Source organism: Pelodiscus sinensis, chromosome 2, assembly GCF_052426305.1.
Source record: "Pelodiscus sinensis isolate ZL-2025 chromosome 2, ASM5242630v1, whole genome shotgun sequence".
In the NCBI taxonomy this organism is placed as follows: Eukaryota; Metazoa; Chordata; order Testudines; family Trionychidae; genus Pelodiscus; species Pelodiscus sinensis.
The window spans coordinates 201,840,560-201,858,432 of record NC_143053.1 but is presented as its reverse complement, the minus strand read 5'-3'; the positions used below and the strand labels follow the sequence as shown (position 1 = coordinate 201,858,432).

Here is a 17,873-nt window from a genome sequence, read left to right as displayed (position 1 = left end):
TGTTTCACCATTACTAGGGGGTCGCTCCAGCAGGGAGAGGGTGTCAGCGGGGGTCACGCCTGGGGGAGGGGCGCAGAGCTGTAGCCAGGGATGGAGGCCTCCCCGCGGGGCAGGCGTGGGGGTGAGTCACGGGATCTCTCCCCCGCGTGCCGCTGCGCCGGGGCCCAGTGGATCGTTGCAGCGCTGGGCGCGTGAGTCAAAGGCTTGTCCCTCGCGGCGGCCCGTCCGAGCCTGTGGTGGAGGCGGGCCGCGAGCGTCAGTCCGGACTTGGGGGCGGTGAGGAGAGGAACAGCGATGGCAATCATAGCACGTGCAGGTAAGGCTAAGGACGCGCTCTCATAGGCTGTTCCGCTACTCAGGGCTTAAGGGGCGGAGCAACAGCTGGGCTTCTCATTGGGCCGCTCAACTGGCACTTTCGCGCACAACCGGTAAAAGTCAGGAACCGCCTTCTCACGTTCTCCCGCGCCTGGGCAACGGCTCGCATACGTCACTCAGAAGCGCCGTAATGTCACGCGGTGAGGCGGTCGCGGGCCTTGCACGTCGTAGCAGTGGGTGGTTCTGTCGGCCGGTGTCGTTAGCCGCGGAAGCTATGACGCAACGGAGGCCGGAACTCGGGGGCCCCGGCCGCTGCCATGACCATCTGCCACTTCTTCCTGCAGGGCCGCTGCCGCTTCGGCGAGAGGTGCTGGAACGAGCATCCCCGCGGCGGGGGGCGCCCGGCCCCGGCCCCGGCCCCGGCGCCTTCTCAGGGTACCTGCTTCTCTCAACTCCTCCGCCTGCGGCTGGTCGCCTCCGCCCCTCGCAGCCCTCCCGGGGGCTCTCGCCGGGGCAGCCGAGGTCCCGATCCCCGCTTTCGGGGCTCGCGTGCAGCCGGCCGGGTCACAGATCAGGGCCCAGCTGCGGCGCTAATGGCTGAAGCGTCTGGGACGCTGCTTGCGCACCCCCCCCCCCCCGACCCGTGAGGTGTGAGCCGGTCACCTCCCTGACCAGTCCAGCCTAGCGCCGACGGGCCTGGTCTGAGCCTGGGTCCCTGCGCGCTTCCAATAGACGTGATTACCCTGGTCGGTCCCAGTCCCGTATCCCGCCCGCCGCAGGGTGCAGCTTCGGGGAAAGGTGCCAGGAATTTAGCAGGCCTGGGATAATCTGCGCCCGGAAAAGGTTCTTCCTGACAACCCCCTGTCCCCTGTTGAGAGCTCGGGTTCTGCCATAAAACCTGTAGCTCTGTGTCCCTGCCAGAACTCTTGTTGGTTCTCCTTAGGGTTCGCTGTTAGACGTCTGGATATTCTTGTCTTCTGCGCAGCAACCTATTTAAAGTCAGACCTTTTTTAATCTCCCTTCTGTCACACTAATACTGTAACCTTGGTGCAGCTCTTAATCTCTTGATGTTTGAGTGCTTTCTGTGGTGGGGTTAGGGTAATGTATAAATTTTGACAGGTGGCCTCTTGAAATCTTCCCCCCTCCTTAATGAACGGGGCTGGTAAAATGTGACTGCAATTCGTTGGCTAGTAAAGTTTAAAAGAAATATACAGAATTGTGTTTTACCACATATAAATACAGAACTTAGCTGCACCAAATGCTGTAGGTTTTCTCAGGAATTTAAAGTTGAGGGTTAGATAACTTTCAGTTAAAATACTAAACGTATTTAGTAGCAAGCAAACAGTTGAACATTTTACCTCTTTATAAGTGGTGAGTCATCCTTGCAATTGTCACTAAATCACATAGCTCAAGTGGGTATTTATTGTAAATGACTAATAGTTTTGGAGTAATAGTATTTATAAAATAGAGAAGTTAGAGGTTTTTTCCCTCATTTGAAATTATAGCCTATCTGGATGCTCAGGAAACAATAAACCAGAATGTGTGTTGTTTTCAACCTGTTTTTCCTCTTCCTCCCCCAATCCTCCATTCTTGATTACTGGAATTCTAATAGGACTCTGACATTAGTATTAAGGAAGATGAATTACAAGTATGCTGAAGAGAAACCTTGCCCAATTCCCCATCTGCATATGATTTTCCATTTCTCTTCCATAGACAAAAGAGACATCACAGTGCCACAATTTGTTGTTAAAAAACGGACCGTTTGAAAGGAAACTGAAGTGCCCGGGCCTATTAAATACATTGATAAATTGCTTATGATTTAACAAATACACTTAAGCAACAAATAGTCTTGCAGCATCTTGGAGACTAACGAAAAATGTAGATGCCTATGATATCAACTACATTTTTTGTTAGTTTTTAATGTGCTGCAAGACTATTTGTTTTTTAAGTTTATTCAGTTACAGACCAATACAGCTACCCCTCAGAAACACTTGCTTATGATTTGTAAGGAGTACTGCCATCCTTGAATCTGTTCCATTTCATAATTGTTATAAGTAGTTTTTTATGCTTATACCTACCTTCATAATCTCCTAGCAAATGTTTGTAGCTTAGTCACATGTTCCCTTGTTTTTGTAATGTTTCTGGGTCTATGAAATCTCTCACAAGAAGTGTGAAAATGAGGGGCTTTTTCTTCCAAGTTGACCATGTGGATTGGATCTGGCAGGGTCTGGGCTGCACAGGTCATCTTTCAGGATTGGTGTTTAAGTGCTATCAAATGGGCAAAATAAACAAGAATAGTGAAAATACTTCTAATCTTTCAGATATTAGAGCTGATCTCAGCCCTTAAAATCTTTATTACTTGCAGTAACAATGGATTAATATCATATAGTGTGTTGGCCTCTTGAAAGGTTTTAAGATATGAATGAGATATCTTAAGACCCCATTCTGGAAATAAATAGTCCCATTTAACTTAATTATGCTCACATGATGACAGTTGCTTAATGTAGGGGTTCTCAAATTTTGTGATACCATGACCCCCTAAAATGCTAAATGAATTTGTGTGGAACCCCCTCCCCCCCGGGTCTCTTCCTCCCCCCTTCTCACCAGACTCCTTGCCCTCCTGGGGTTCCTTTAAGGCATTTGCAGTCCTCAACGCCCTTCCCCCCTGCAGGCCCCTTCCCCCATCTCTTTCTCCTCTGTGCTTCTTTTCCGCTCCGCATCCCTTTGGTTCCTTTCCTCTCCTCTGACCCCCATGTGCCCTTATTTACCTTCAGGTCCTCTGCCCTGACCCAATCCCCCAGCCTGTTGCCTGAGGGACCTCGCCCTCTCCCAGCTGGGGAAGAGTTCAGTCACCTAGCAACTATGCCCTGGCCTGCCCCGCCCCTTGCGCATCTGCTACTGCGTTGGCCTCGCTCTCCCACCGCCTTGCCTCCTACTGCAGCTGAGCCGTGCTCCAGGAGTCCTGCGGCCCTGGCTACACTGTGCGGCTTGCCAGTGGCTGCCTTACACTGCCCTGCCTCTCTTCGTGGCCCGGGGGAGAGGGGTCACAAGTGAAAAAACGAATCCAGCTGCGACCCCCCTGGGGGTCACAACCCACAGTTTGAGAAATGATGGCTTAATGTGTAATTGCAGGCATGGACTCTATTTGTACATACATCTTTTTAAATAAAATAAACTCTGATCACATAATGCACAACTAAAAATATTAACTGTTCTAGTAATTGGTTCTCTTCATGCTCTGTAATTTTCAGTACTAGCATACATAAGTGAACTTGGTTCACTTGATTTGTGGTAATGAGGAAAATGTGAAAGAATATTTGTTTTCTCTTTTTCAATGCAAGGTACTGGCAGAGGAGGATGGGGTGGCCATAACCAGAGATACACCAGTGTTGTCCAACCTTCTAACTTCTCTAAACCCTCTACGTGGGGTGGCAGCAGAAATGATGGAAAGGCTTTTTTTGGATCCTCTGACTATGGAGCACCAGGCAGTGGCAATAAAAGTTCAGGATTTTCTCAAAACAGATTCTCTGCATTAAATTCTGAGCAAAATATTGTCAGTGACTACAGAGATGAAGAAGAGAAGCTTCTGTAAGTCCTTGTTCTGTGATTATCTAGAAAGAATTTAGGTAAATTTTACAAGTGTAAATTTGTATGGAGACACTTGAGTATATTATGTAACTTCCTTATAATGCCAGTTTGAAGAGATTTCTAATGTCTAAATATTTACATTATAATTTGTTAATATGAACATCTTCATTGGGAGGTAATGAAGTGTATGTGTAGTAAAATTAATTGTCATAGGAATTTAAAATGCACACAGACAACCTTTATTAATTGAAATTGTTGTTTTTAATAATTTTGCATTCATCTTTAAAGTGATCTGCAAAAGGGGAAAAACTGGGCTTTTTTTCCTTTCTCTTTCTACTCTACAAAGCAAGCCTGGGAGGTTTGGGGAAACTTTTCATTTAAAAAAAAAAAAAAAAAAAAACCCTGCTGTTTAACCAAAAAGTGTCAGGTCTTGGCTATTGGATGACTGGAGTACTGTTGTGATATAAAAATCCTAAGTATTAAGGAATTGAGGTACTGGTTGAGGCCAAAAGTGGCTTTCATTCACCCTCTAGTTAAATAGGTGTTGTGAAAGAGTTTTAATGTTCCTAGATCTAAGGGAAAACTTCCTCTAAGACTTAGGTGCAAGACTTGCAGAGTAAGAAGTTGCAATCTATGTCTACATTCCATTGCAGGTTTATTTGTTAGAGCAGGATGAGGAAATTTTTACACCCCTTAAAATCCTTAGATTTTGGTATTTACTTGCATTCGTATGAGATTTAAAAATGTATCTTTAATAAAAGCAAATTTCTAACTTGCTGCAGTACAGTATTCTTGCTTTTGCTCTCTCCAGAGTTTCTTTAAATATTACACTTATTTTACTTCAGTTAATAGTCCCTTATCCCTATTTCATTACTTCTACCAGGGCTCGACAAATTAATGCAATCTACTAGCCTGTGGTGAGTAGATTGCAACCCGGAAGAGCCGCGTTTGGGCGATCTGCTCATGCGCAGATCGCTGGACAGCGCAGCTGGCGAGTGGGGCTCGCTGCAGTTCAGCGAGCCCTGACTTCTACAATATATGGATTTCTGTAGTCTCTAAAATTGAGATGTCTGTTTTTCATCTGGTCTGAAATCTTTCTGCTTTTTACTTTTTGCTGTTATACATATTATTAGCTTATTTTTGTAGAATTTTGTAACTTTCAAGGTTTCGCAAATGTTAATGCTGAGATTATGATTGCAGCCTACAGAGAAAATCATTTAACAGCATATTTGCCCTTCCTGCCTGTCTTTATCCAGCTTACTTAATTCATGATGCAATTTATATACTTTAACAAAATGTTTTAAAAGTGGCCATTTCTACATATCACATCACAATTGTTAACTGAGGGTCCAATTCTCCCAGTATTGCTCATGATAAAGAGTACCATACTTCAGTGTGCATAAACCATTATCTTCCACGGTTCATCTTTACTACTAGGATGGGAAAATATTTTGTCTGTTAAAGTCAGGAAGACTGCTAATGGAATACTATGCTGTGGAAGGTTAGGGAGTATATCAGAATGTGGCACTGCATTATTTTGAAATACCTTCTCTTGAGTAGAATAATTTGTTTTTATTCACACTTTTGATTTTGGTATAACTTTTTTTAGTGAAGGTATAATAAAAGACATGGAAGTATGGGAATCTTCAGGACAATGGATGTTCTCTTGTTATTCACCTATGAAAGAAAAGCCTAACATCTCAGGTAATAACTTCCTCAGTCTCAACTTATTACCAAGAATGTTTTTCTCAAGTTGTTGCATTATATTTTAAGGTCCAGAAGTGCCAGTTGCCTTGCAGAAATGCACAAGACTAAAGCTCTTCCTTCTAAAGAACTAAGGTTTCAAACCTTCCACTTGCTCCACCTATGTGGAGGTCATCCGAGATCTAGACTTGACTTGTCATGCAACAAAGAGGAAATGAGATTATGGACAAACTAGAAAAATGGTCTCAGGTAAATAGGATGAAGTTTAATAAGGACAAATGCACAGTACTCCATTTAGGAAAGAACAATCCATTTCATGCATACAGAATGAGAAGTGACAGTCTAGGAAGGAATACTACAGAAAGGGATCTAGGGGCTTTATAGACCACAAGGTAAACATGAGTCAAGTGTGACACTGTTATAGAATCATAGGACTGGAAGAGACCTCGAGAGGTCATCGAGTCCAGCCCCCTGCCCTCAAGGCAGGACCAAGCTCTGTCTACACCATCCCTGACAGATGTCTGTCTAACCTGTTCTTAAATATCTCCAGAGTGGGAGATTCCACCACCTTCCTTTGCAGTTTATTCCAATATTTGACCACCCTAACAGTTAGGAATTTTTTCCTAATGTCCAATCTAAACCTCCCTTGCTGCACTTTAAGCCCATTACTCCTTGTCCTGTCCTCAGAAACCAAGAGGAACAAATTTTCTCCTTCCTCCTTGTGACACCCTTTTAGATATTTGAAAACCGCTATCATGTCCCCCCATAATCTTCTTTTTTCCAAACTAAACAAGCCCAGTTCATGAAGCCTGGCTTCATAGGTCATGTTCTCTAGACCTTTAATCATTCTTGTCGCTCTTCTCTGTACCCTTTCCAATTTCTCCACATCTTTCTTGAAATGTGGCACCCAGAACTGGACACAGTACTCCAGCTGAGGCCTAACTAGTGCAGAGTAGAGCGGCAGAATGACTTCACGAGTTTTGCTTACAACACACCTGTTGATACAACCTAGAATCATATTTGCTTTTTTTGCAACAGCATCACACTGTTGACTCATGTTCAACTTGTGGTCCACTATGACCCCTAGATCCCTTTCCGCCATGCTCCTTCCTAGACAGTCGCTTCCCATCTTGTATGTATGGAACTGATTGTTCCTTCCTAAGTGGAGCACTTTGCATTTCTCTTTATTAAACCTCATCCTGTTTACCTCTGACCATTTCTCTAACTTGCTAAGGTCATTTTGAATTATGTCCCTATCCTCCAAAGAAGTTGCAACCCCACCCAGTTTGGTATCATCTGCAAACTTAATAAGCGTACTCTCTATCCCAATATCTACATCATTGATGAAGATATTGAACAGTATGGGTCCCAAAACAGACCCTTGTGGAACTCCACTTGTTATCCCTTTCCAGCAGGATTCAGCACCGTTAACAACAACTCTCTGACTTTATCCAGCCAATTATGCACCCACCTTATCGTGGCCCTATCTAAGTTATATTTGCCTAGTTTATCAATAAGAATATCATGCGAGACCGTATCAAATGCCTTACTAAAGTCTAGGTATATGACATCCACCGCTTCTCCCTTATCCACAAGGCTCATTATCCTATCAAAGAAAGCTATCAGATTAGTTTGGCATGACTTGTTCTTCACAAACCCATGCTTGCTATTCCCTATCACTTTATTACCTTTCATGTGTTTGCATATGATTTCCTTAATTACCTGCTCCATTATCTTCCCTGGGACAGACGTTAAACTGACCGGTCTATAGTTTCCTGGGTTGTTCTTATTCCCCTTTTTATAGATGGGCACAATATTTGCCCTTTTCCAGTCTTCTGGAATCTCCCCTGTCTGCCATGATTTTTCAAAGATCATAGCTAAAGGCTCAGATACCTCCTCTATCAGCTCCTTGAGTATCTTGGGATGCATTTCATCAGGACCTGGTGACTTGCTGACATCTAACTTTCCTAAGTGATTTTTAACTTGTTCTTTGTGTATCCTATCTTCTAAACTTACCCTCTCTCTGCTTGTATTCACTACGTTAGGCACACCTCCAGACTTCTCGGTGAAGACCGAAACACAGAAGTCATCGAGCATCTCTGCCATTTCCAAGTTTCCTGTTACTGCTTCTCCCTCCTCACTGAGCAGTGGGCCTACCCTGTCCTTGGTCTTCCTCTTGCTTCTAATGTATTTATAAAAGGTCGTCTTGTTTCCCTTTATGCCTGTAGCTAGTTTGATCTCATTTTGTGCCTTTGCCTTTCTAATCTTGCCCCTGCATTCCCTTGTTGCTTGTCTATATTCATCCTTTGTTGTTTGTCCTAGTTTCCATTTTTTTATAGGACTCCTCTTTTATTTTGAGATCATGCAAGATATCCTTGTTAAGCCACGCTAGTCTTCTGCCGTATTTTCTATCTTTCCTACACAGCGGAATTGTTTGCTTTTGGGCCCTTAACACAACGTCCCTTTGAAATACTTCCAACTCTCCTCAGTTGTTTTTCCCTTCAGTCTTGCTTCTCATGGGACCTTACCTACAAGTTCTCTGAGCTTATCAAAATCTGCCTTCCTGAAATCCATTACCTCAATTGTGCTGGTCTCCCTTCTACCTTTCCTTAAGATCATGAACTCTATTATTTTGTGATCACTGTCCCCTATACCGTCTTCCACTTTCAAGTTCTCAACTAGTTCCTCCCTATTTGTTAAAATAGGGAGCATAAACAAGCATGCCTCTGGGATGCATTAACAGGAGTGTTATGAGCAAGACATGAGAAGTCATTCTTCCACCTTATTCAATGCTAATTAGGCCTCGGAGTATTGTGACCCATTCTGGGAACCACATTTCAAGGAAGATGTAGAGAAATTGGAGAAGGTCCAGACAAGAGCAACAAAAATGATGAGAGGCTTAGAAAACATGAGCTTGGAGACTGAAAGAACTGGGCTTCTTTAGAAGAGAAAAGACTGAGAGGGAACATGATAGCAATTTTCAAGTACGTAAAAGGGTGTTACATGAAGGAGGGAGAACAATTTTTCTCCCTTGCTTCTTGTCCTATTATCAGAGGCCATGGGCTTATATTGCAGTAAGGGAGGTTTAGGTTGGACCTTAGGAAAAACTTCCTAACTGTCAAGGTGGTTAAACACTGGAAGAAATTGCCTAGTGAGGTTGTGGAATCTCTATCACTGGAGATATTTAAGGGCGGTTTGGATAGACGTCCATCAGAGATGATCTAGATGGTGCTTGGTCCTGCCATGGAGGGCAGGGGACTGGACAAAATGACCTCTCGAGGTCCCTTCCTGTTCTGTTTATGATTAAATGGTGCCTCATTTTTGGCATGTGTAAAATTGCAGTTATTACAGTAATGACCTCTTCATCTTTTTAAATGTAACTACAGGCAGTCCCCGAGTTACGCAGATCCGACTTACGTCGGATCCGCAGTTACGAACGGGGCCATTCCTCTCCCTGGTCTCCAGCAGACCAGGGAGAGGAAGCAAAGCGGCGGAACACGTAGGCAGCGGACAGGGCTGTCCGCTGCCCACGCGCTCCGCGGCTTGGCTCTGCTTTGCCCCCCCCCTCCCCCGTCCCCCTGGTCTGCAGCTGGCCACGTCCTCTGCGGCTTGGCTCTGCTTTGCCCCCCCCCCCCCATCCCCCTGGTTTGCAAACCAGGGGGATGGGGGGGGGGGCAAAGCAGAGCCAAGTCGCGGAGCCCGAGGGCAGCAGGACAGCCACGGCGCGTCTGGGCTGTCCCGCTGCCCCCGTGCTCCGTGGCTTTGCTCCAGACACCTGTGGTCAGATTCAGCAGCGGCTGAATCAGGACGCCTGGGGCAGAGCAGCTTGGGTGCTGCTGGGTTGGTCCAGTAGCGCCGAGGAGCGGCGGCGCTACTGGACCAACCCAGCAGCACCCCAGCTGCTCTGCCCCTGGCGTCCCCAAGTCAGCCGCTGCTGAAACTGACCAGTGGCTGACTACAGGAAGCCCCTGCCCCGGGCTTCCTGGAATCAGCCGCTGATCAGTTTCAGCAGCAGCTGACTTGGGGACCCCTGGGGTTCTTAAGTTGAATCCGTATGTAAGTCAGAACTGGCGTCCAGATTCAGCCGCTGTTGAAACTGATCAGTTTCAGCAGCGGCTGAATCTGGACGCCAGTTCCGACTTACATACAGATTCAACTTAAGAACAAACCTACAGTCCCTATCTTGTACGTAACCCGGGGACTGCCTGTAATTGATTTATTGTTGAAGATGATGCAAGGTCTATCTGCTGTAACTTCACAGATGTGCTCTCAAACAATATATCTTTCTCTTAAGATTTTGATTGTTCCTTTCCCTGCAGGTTTTCCAGACTTCTCACCAGAAGAGTTGCATCTTGAATACTATAACTGCAGAGCAAACAATAATATTCAGAACTATGTAAGTTTTTAAAAAATATTGCAGACTTTCCTAATGTGGCATACACACTTCAGAGTAGTGCTACTTTAGTAACTGTCCAGTTGTGGATCATTTGATTTTGTGCAAGAAATTACAAGGAATTTTCAAAATGCCAAAATACACTGTCATAACAAATTGACTTTTTTATTTTTTTTTAAGTATACTGTGCAGGCTTTCCAATTTAATCTTGATTTTTTTTTTAACATTGGCCAAAAAACTGTCAAGACTGAGTGCCTAAAAATAGGCAGCTTTAGAAAAGTGGTTTGATTTCTATAAGTGCTGGGTGTTTGCTTTGTTAATGCTGCTACTCCATGGGAAGCAATGGGAGGAGGGTGTTCGGCTAATCCTACATAATTAAATGTAGGGGTTGCTCTTAACCTAGATTTTTGCCTCTGTTCATATTTATTCTTACTCCTGAATCTTCTCTGTACTGTCTGTCTACTCGAATCATGGCCTGGGAGCTTGACATAGGGTCTGTGCTGCTGGGTAATTTGATACTGAGATGGCAGAGCATAGAGCACAGTGAGGATAAACTCCCTGTATTGTTTAGTTTACCCTTTAGAACAGATGTCTTGTACCAGTACAGTTCAACAACTATTAAATTTTTATTTTAATTTGTTCTTGCTGCTCCTAAAGCCACATTGGTATCAAGGGAATCTGCCTGGCAGTGGAGAGTATTTGACACTGGAGCCTAATAGTAGGAATCGGTCTGTTTGACAAATGGGGGAGGGGGACTTCATAGTTTAGTACAAGTGGTTTTTTTATTTATTTACACACACACACACACACACACACACACACACACACACACACACACACACACACACACACACACACACACAAAAATTATGGCGTGGTACAGGGACTTTACCAGCAGTATCAAAAAGTGTTTATTTGATAATTATATGGGGTTTGTAGCACTTTCACTAGTCAGTTTGTATTATAAAAGGACACAGATGAAACTTCAGTCTATCAGACTTACAAATGATGACACTAAACTGATAGGCAAACCTGAGACACAACCAGGCTAATTTATCTGTATTACAAACTTACAACACTGAAGACTTTTCTTGTGAGCAAAGTTTTTGTTTTCTTGTTCAAAAAGTTCACCTACACTACCAATGCAGCTTTTTTTTTTCCTACAGTTACATTAGTAATGCCTCCTAAGGTTTATACTGGCAAATAAGTGACTTTTTCAGGACAGCTATCAGTTTCTCAAATAAGCTGTAGTCTGTCTCCAGTCAGAAAAATGTGCCCATTGACACTATACTTCTCTGTTCTTCCCATTCTTTTAACACCAGTATTGCTTGTTACAAATCATTCTATCATACTTGTTTTTAGTGTAACAATCTATTTAATACCATCAATAATCCACTTACTATTTTTTAAATTTTGTTTTCTTGTCTTTTTTCCCTCCGTTTGCAAACAGGAAATGATACTTGCAGAAGATTTGGTTTTTTTTTTTTTATAACGTACTAACAACATCAAAACTCAAATTTCTCTTTGAGAAAATTTTCCTGATAACTCCCAGATTAAAGGCAATCAGGTGTTACTTGGGGGGCAATCAGGAAAAATTTTTCAAAGAGAAATTTGAGTTTTGATGTTGTTAGTACGTTATAAAAAAAACAAATCTTCTGCAAGTATTTCCTGTTTGCAAACGGAGGAAAAAAGACAAGAAAACAAAATTTAAAAAATAGTATTTGCAATTAATACTTAAATAGTAACAAGACTTCCCATATGTGTGTCTATTTCACATACTTTTAAAAGGAGCTGAAAGCGTTTTTTTTAATTGTTATAAACTCACATATTACAGGCATTGAAACTAACTTCTCAAACATTTTGTCATTGACTAGATTTCAAGTTAGTATGTGTCTTTAAGTGGACTTTAGATATTGCTGCTGTACAGAATCTTATGCTGGGGTTATAAAATCAAACTCCATTTATTCTGGAATATCATGATTTGGATGCCCACAACTTTTCTTCCTCTTGGGACTGCATTTCAGAAAGAATTGCTGATACTGCTAGTCTTACTGCTAATACCACTAGTATTTTTTGTCAAAGATGGATCAGTTGCTTTCCTAGATCTCTGAAGTGAGCTTTCCAAATACAGTAGAATTCCAATAATCCGGCACCGTTGGGACCTAGGTGGTGCCGGATTATCAGATATGCTGGAGTACCAGGAGGTACTATAAGGGGGCATATGCCCAGTCCAATCTCCCTCCCCCTCACCGGTACAGCCGCGCATCTCCCTCCAGGTGTTGGGACACGTGTGCTGAGCGGCCGGCTTTTCAATGAGCCAGCCAGGGTGCCGTGCGCAACCCAATCTCCCTTCCCTTCCCCAGAGCTGAACACCTCCCTTCCCTGCTGTCACCCAGTCCCCCTTCTCCCCCCCCAACCTTATGTCCAGGTCCCAAAGCAGCTGCCTGTGCTCAGCAGCTGGCTGCTAGCACATGCAGGCTGGGGACCGTGAGCGGAACAGTGAAGGCTGTGAGCGCGCATGTGGCTCTCAGCGGCCCGGACGTGAGAGCGGCTGACCCGAGTAGTTCCGGGTTCCCGTTGATGCCGGACTGTCAGGAGTGCCGGACAACTGGATGCCAGACTACTGGAGTTTTACCGTATAACTTTCTAATCTAGCAAATGTCTTGCCTTAAATAAAAGCTTTGTATGTTTTCTTTGTCTGGTATTGCTGTAATGCAGAAAAGTTTTTTGTAAAACCTTAACTATTCAGTACTCTAATCAAACTTAATGGTGGTGGGTAGTATATTAACTGGAATTTAAGATTTATTTTAATTTTTTTTTAATGGGAGAGCATCACTGGAAAATTTAAGTTCATGAAGTCTTCAGTGTATAAGTCTAATTATTTATCTTGTATAGTCCTTCCATGAAGTATTCTCATCCAAATCCTGTTTCATTAATAAACTGGGTCAAAATATATACTTGAATTTTTCCCAGCTCGTCTTAAGAGCTGATGTCGAACAGTATTTTTTCCCACATGTGACAAGGCTGAAGAGAATTGCTGATATGTTTTGCGATGTTTATAATAAGACCCTTTGAAAGTGAGCAGTGTCTATTTACTAAAAGATTAAACATTCCACTCTCATAGGTGCTCACACATGAAAAGTCTTTTCTTATTTTGACAGGTTTCTTTATGGAATGCTAAGCTTTAGCTACTTGTATGAAAGTGCACGTTCATACTTATTATAAATGCTGTTAATGTGATATCACTATTCCACATTACAATATTGTATATTAAATAATTATGTAATGTTTTAACCTTTTCTCTAAAAGTTGGTTTACTGTACTTAGCAATCACTACAGAATTGTGTGTACTAATCCTCTCCAGCATTTTAAGGGAACTGATTATATTGGAGAGTAAGTTAATTGGTAAGTAAGAAGTGTAAGAGCTAAATTATTCTGAGATAAGAGGGTGCCTTTGCTAGAAAGCAGAGGCAGCCTTAAGTGAACTTTTGGTACTTCATCTTCATGATTCAGCACGTACAATGTCACTATCCCAGGAAGGAAACAAGGATTGAAGAGTGGTTTGGGTGGTGGTTTTTTGTTTGTTTGGGGGGAGAGGAGGGGCTGGCGGGGGGTGTGTTTTTGTTTTTTGTAGAGCTGAAATTTGGGATTCCTCTTTATTACTAGATCTTGCATTAAAGAAAGTATCCAGTAGTTTCTAATGTTTCATATGCATACAAACCAATATGCTTGGTCTGAGAGCAACTGTAAAAAAGTTTGAAGGCATCCTGAGTTTCCAAATTACAGACCCTGTAAATTTGAGCAGTATGCTTTGGGAAGGGATAAGTGTCTCATTACTTTTAGGCTAATGAGGTTGTTCTCTTATCTGAGAAACCAGTACGTTTTTAGTTGAATCAAACTACTCAGTATTTCCATTTCTTATTTGCATCATTAACACAGATTTAAAATGTCTTTTGCCCCCTCATTAGATAAATTCAGTCCAGCAATTAATAAACCAGTCGCGAAATAGATTGCTTGAGTTGAAGACTCTAAATGCATCTACCAAAGTAGCGTTGGTAAGTGTTACTGAAAAGTAAACACATTTAATACACTCTCCTTCTAATTTTAAACAGGAATGGTTTGGGGTGGGGGGGGGGAGGTTGGGGTAGGTTGCTGACCCACAGAGAAATCCACCATGGGGCCACACACACTAGTGAAAAGAAAAAACAAAACATCACTGATTTGGCCGCTGACTGAAGTAGAAAGACACTCCCCACATTCCCTTTGCACACCAGAGCCATGGTGGGGCCTAAGCTAATATATTTTGTATGCTCCAGCTCTGCAGTGTGGTGCTGGTGGGGGGAGCCCCAAACTTCGGGAGCCACATGCAGGCAAGTCATATGTGGCCCCCAGGCCTTAGGTTCTCCACCCCTGTAAAATACTTTTGTTAGATGTATGACAGTGTGCTTCACATAACACAGTTGGTTGCTTTCACAATGATTGTTAATGAGTCAATTTCTAAGACATGATATGGGTGAAGAAATTGAATCCTTATTTGCTGTTGTCTTGATAGATAGCATAGCAAATATAAGTTCTATGTGCAGAAAATACTGATAGAGAAGTTAGTCATATGGTTTTTTTAACATTAAATTCTAAATCCCTCTGCTTGGCTTTGAAAATGTCAACATTTGTTATTTAAGACCAAGTACTTTGCACCCAGTTAGAATTGTCTTTCTTGGCTGTAAGATTTGGAAATATTTGCTGTGTAAATATGACAGTTTTTACTAAAACCTCTGCAATGCTTTGAAAATCCCAGCTATGGCATTTATCTTCAATATTGCTGCCAGGGAGAGGCATCCATATAAAAGGGTTGGGCCAAGTAGTAGATTGGAGTCAGGTCTTAAGTGATGCTTCAGGAACATTTTTGGGGGGATGATAGGAAGTGAAGAACTTCCAGGTAGGAAAAAAAGGCAAAGAAAGAGGTGTTCTGGATTTGACAAGTGTCATCCTCTATCCCTGCCACACAGTATTTTTAGGCTTGGCATGATATGGCAATAAAATACTTAAAAGAACATTCCCATTAACTTTTTCAGGTGAAGCTAGTTTTGACATAATTATCAGAAGTGTGTTCTAAATCTTTATAGAAAGAAACCTATTGTTTCACTTTAAAATATGAAGCCAATTGTCCTTTCTTTAAAGGTATCTGAACTGAAAAATGCAGTTAATCAACCATTGCCTACCTTTGGATTTGGACAACAGCCACCAACGTTTGGGTCATCAAGTAAGTTTTCAGTATTAATAGCTAGTCCTGTTAAATCTTCTCTTCGTCTTTCTACCGTATTCTGGTGCAAATGTGCCTGTTCCAAAGGGTTCCCTCTGTGTTTATAATTACAGGCTTTCCACTAAGCAGCAACAGCAGTAGGAGTGCCAACAATTTCTCCTTTAATTCAAATACTGGATTTGTCAGTTCATCCTCTGGAAGCACCACAGCATTTGGAACCCCTTCTACAGTTCCGGATTCTTCAGCATTGGATGTGACATCTTCCTCAAGATCAGCCCATTCCATTGGCTTTGGTAGCCAACCAGCTTTATCTGCAGCCTCATTTTCATTTAAAAAGCCTGAAACGGCAAGTGGCTTTGGAGCTTCTGGATTTTCAGGGTTTGGCAGTTCCTCTGTGGTAAACTCTTCAAACACAACCTCATTTCCAGCCTTTGGAGCTGTTAATGCAGCAGCTGCTGTCCCTGCTTCAGAATCGGGTAACTCTTTGTTTGGACAGTCTGTTAGTGCCTTTGGGTATAATGTAGCACCAGCACCTCCTGCAGCCACAAGTAGTATTACCTCAGATAAGTTATTCACACCAAAGACTGATCTATCAGCTGAAGACTTGAAGCAATTTGAAGCAAAGAAGTTTATGCTGGGAAAGATTCCTCTAAAGCCACCACCAATAGAGCTTTTAAATGTTTGAAAAAACTAACATGTACAATAGGCAAATTCTGGAATTGTTTCATAGAATGTTTACCTTTCTGTGAATAGGCCACTTGACAATATAACATTTCAAATGTGTAACTTTGGGGCTTGGCACTCAGATGCTTTTTTGTAAGTGTTTTTTAATTGCCTTTCTCAGGGTGCTTCAGGAAGATAGGATACCAATTGTAAATATTCTTCGTTTGCTTTGGAAGAGTCTTTAAACCAAGAAGTTTACAATTGGAAATAAAGCTTTATAATGAATTAAATATAGTGATAGCACCTCAGTCCATCCTTCTCTGCTGTGGAAAGAGAATCTATTATGTAATAAAGTGAGTTATATAGTCAATCCACTGATAACGAAATGTGTACAAAGTAAAACTAATATAAACATCAAATCACCTACTTTTCCTTGCCTTCTGTGTGGTGTGTGGGTTTTTTGTTTGTTTAAAAAAAAGAAAAGGACATGCTTTCTTCAACTGACAGTTTTACTGCGTGTATCTACTTCTTACAAGCTCTGAACTTGCTTCTTCACCCTACAGCATTAACATTTACAATGAGGCAATGACCTGGCTGTCAGAGAGCTTAGGTTTTTCTGTTTTTGTTAATTTTTTTAAGCTTTTGGTTGGCCCTCATTCGCATAGCTCTCAAAGGCTAATGAGTTTTAGAGCAGATCAGTATATGATTTTTCCTGTCTCATAAGAGTTAGATTTCAGAATTTTTACACTTAAAATCATTACGTAAAGTTGATCTCAGGTTTTTGCTTCTCTGAAAAATATGGAACAGGTCAATAGAAATTTCAATTTCCAAATAACTTTGTTTTGGAAGTTTTAAACAAAACTTCTTCGTAAAAAAGGTTGAAACTTTTTTATAAAAATGTTTTGCATCAGGGATGTCAAACAGCTCTTGAGAGACTTGACTTGAACTACCATTTTGCTACTAAAAACCATGTAATTGGGAAACATTGGATTATCTCCTACAATTGACTTTTTTTTTTAAGAGCTTGTGGGGTGAGGAAGCATATTTATCATCATTTTACAGATGAACAGGCAAAAAGATTGTGATTGAACCCAGATCATTTGTGTGTGGTAGAAGCAAGAGCAGAACCATAGTACCTTTTTTGCCCATTTTTGTCACAAGCTGTGTGACCTTGAGCAAATCACATCATTTCTCTACCTTTTAGTTTTCCTATCTGTAAAATAGAGATAATTACTCACTTTGTAGAAATGTAAGGTCTATGAATGGAAGCACCCATGTAATCAAATAGGCCTTTCTATTTCCCAGTTTAGGGCATGAATTAGTGTATTTTTCATTGTTGATAGCTACAAGAGAAACTTCAAATGGGTAGCTGACTCAGATTGTCCAGAGACATATTCTGATTGGCTGGAGCTCTTTTTGGAGATGTCACAGCTTGCACCAACTCACATAATTGAGTTCTCTTCAGCAAGCAAAGGAGAATCTCTCCACTCTTTATTCATGCAGAAAGAAAATGTTTTAAATTAGAGTTTTAAAGGGTGGGAAGGGCTGGTGATTATTCTATGAATCACTTTTCATAGTAGAAGAATAAATTGCACAAATCTTCTCTAAAACTGGTTAAGTGTTTTAATTTACTAAGCCCTCAAGTTTTAATTGGGAAGCAAAATAAACCCACTTCATGCTGTGCACTAATAACCTGAGGTAATTGGGCAGTTTGAAGACATTTTGCCTTCAGTCTTACTATGGACCACATTGCATTGGCACAAATACAGTGCTAATTAACACAGAAGATGGCTTGTTTTAAAGAGTGGGAGTGAATGTGGTGTGCATGAAACAAACCTGAGACAGTACAGGCATTTGCTGTGCAGGCTTACCACAGAGGCTCATGTGTCTCAAGCCTCATCTGCAAACGCTTGTGTCTGTGCAGAATGTGTAGTGACTGATGTAGAAGAA

The 17,873-nt window shown here is 42.1% G+C and overlaps 1 protein-coding gene across 5 annotated transcripts; it reads left to right on the top strand.

Moving 5' to 3' along the window:
- Positions 1-296: 296 nt before the first annotated feature.
- On the top strand, positions 297-16,389 carry NUP42 (nucleoporin 42). Of its 5 annotated transcripts, none has more exons than XM_006138354.5 (7): positions 297-316; positions 3,657-3,903; positions 5,513-5,607; positions 9,927-10,003; positions 13,969-14,055; positions 15,179-15,260; positions 15,374-16,389. In XM_006138354.5, the coding sequence occupies exons 3-7, from the start codon at positions 5,532-5,534 to the stop codon at positions 15,943-15,945; spliced, it is 894 nt and encodes a 297-aa protein (XP_006138416.2). In that variant the 5' UTR covers positions 297-316; positions 3,657-3,903; positions 5,513-5,531; the 3' UTR covers positions 15,946-16,389. The 5 variants fall into 5 exon arrangements, with proteins under 5 accessions (XP_006138416.2, XP_014436715.1, XP_075778329.1 ...); XM_014581229.4 differs by lacking the exon at positions 297-316 and adding an exon at positions 406-515; XM_075922214.2 differs by lacking the exon at positions 297-316 and adding an exon at positions 548-682.
- The last annotated feature ends 1,484 nt before the right edge of the window (positions 16,390-17,873 follow it).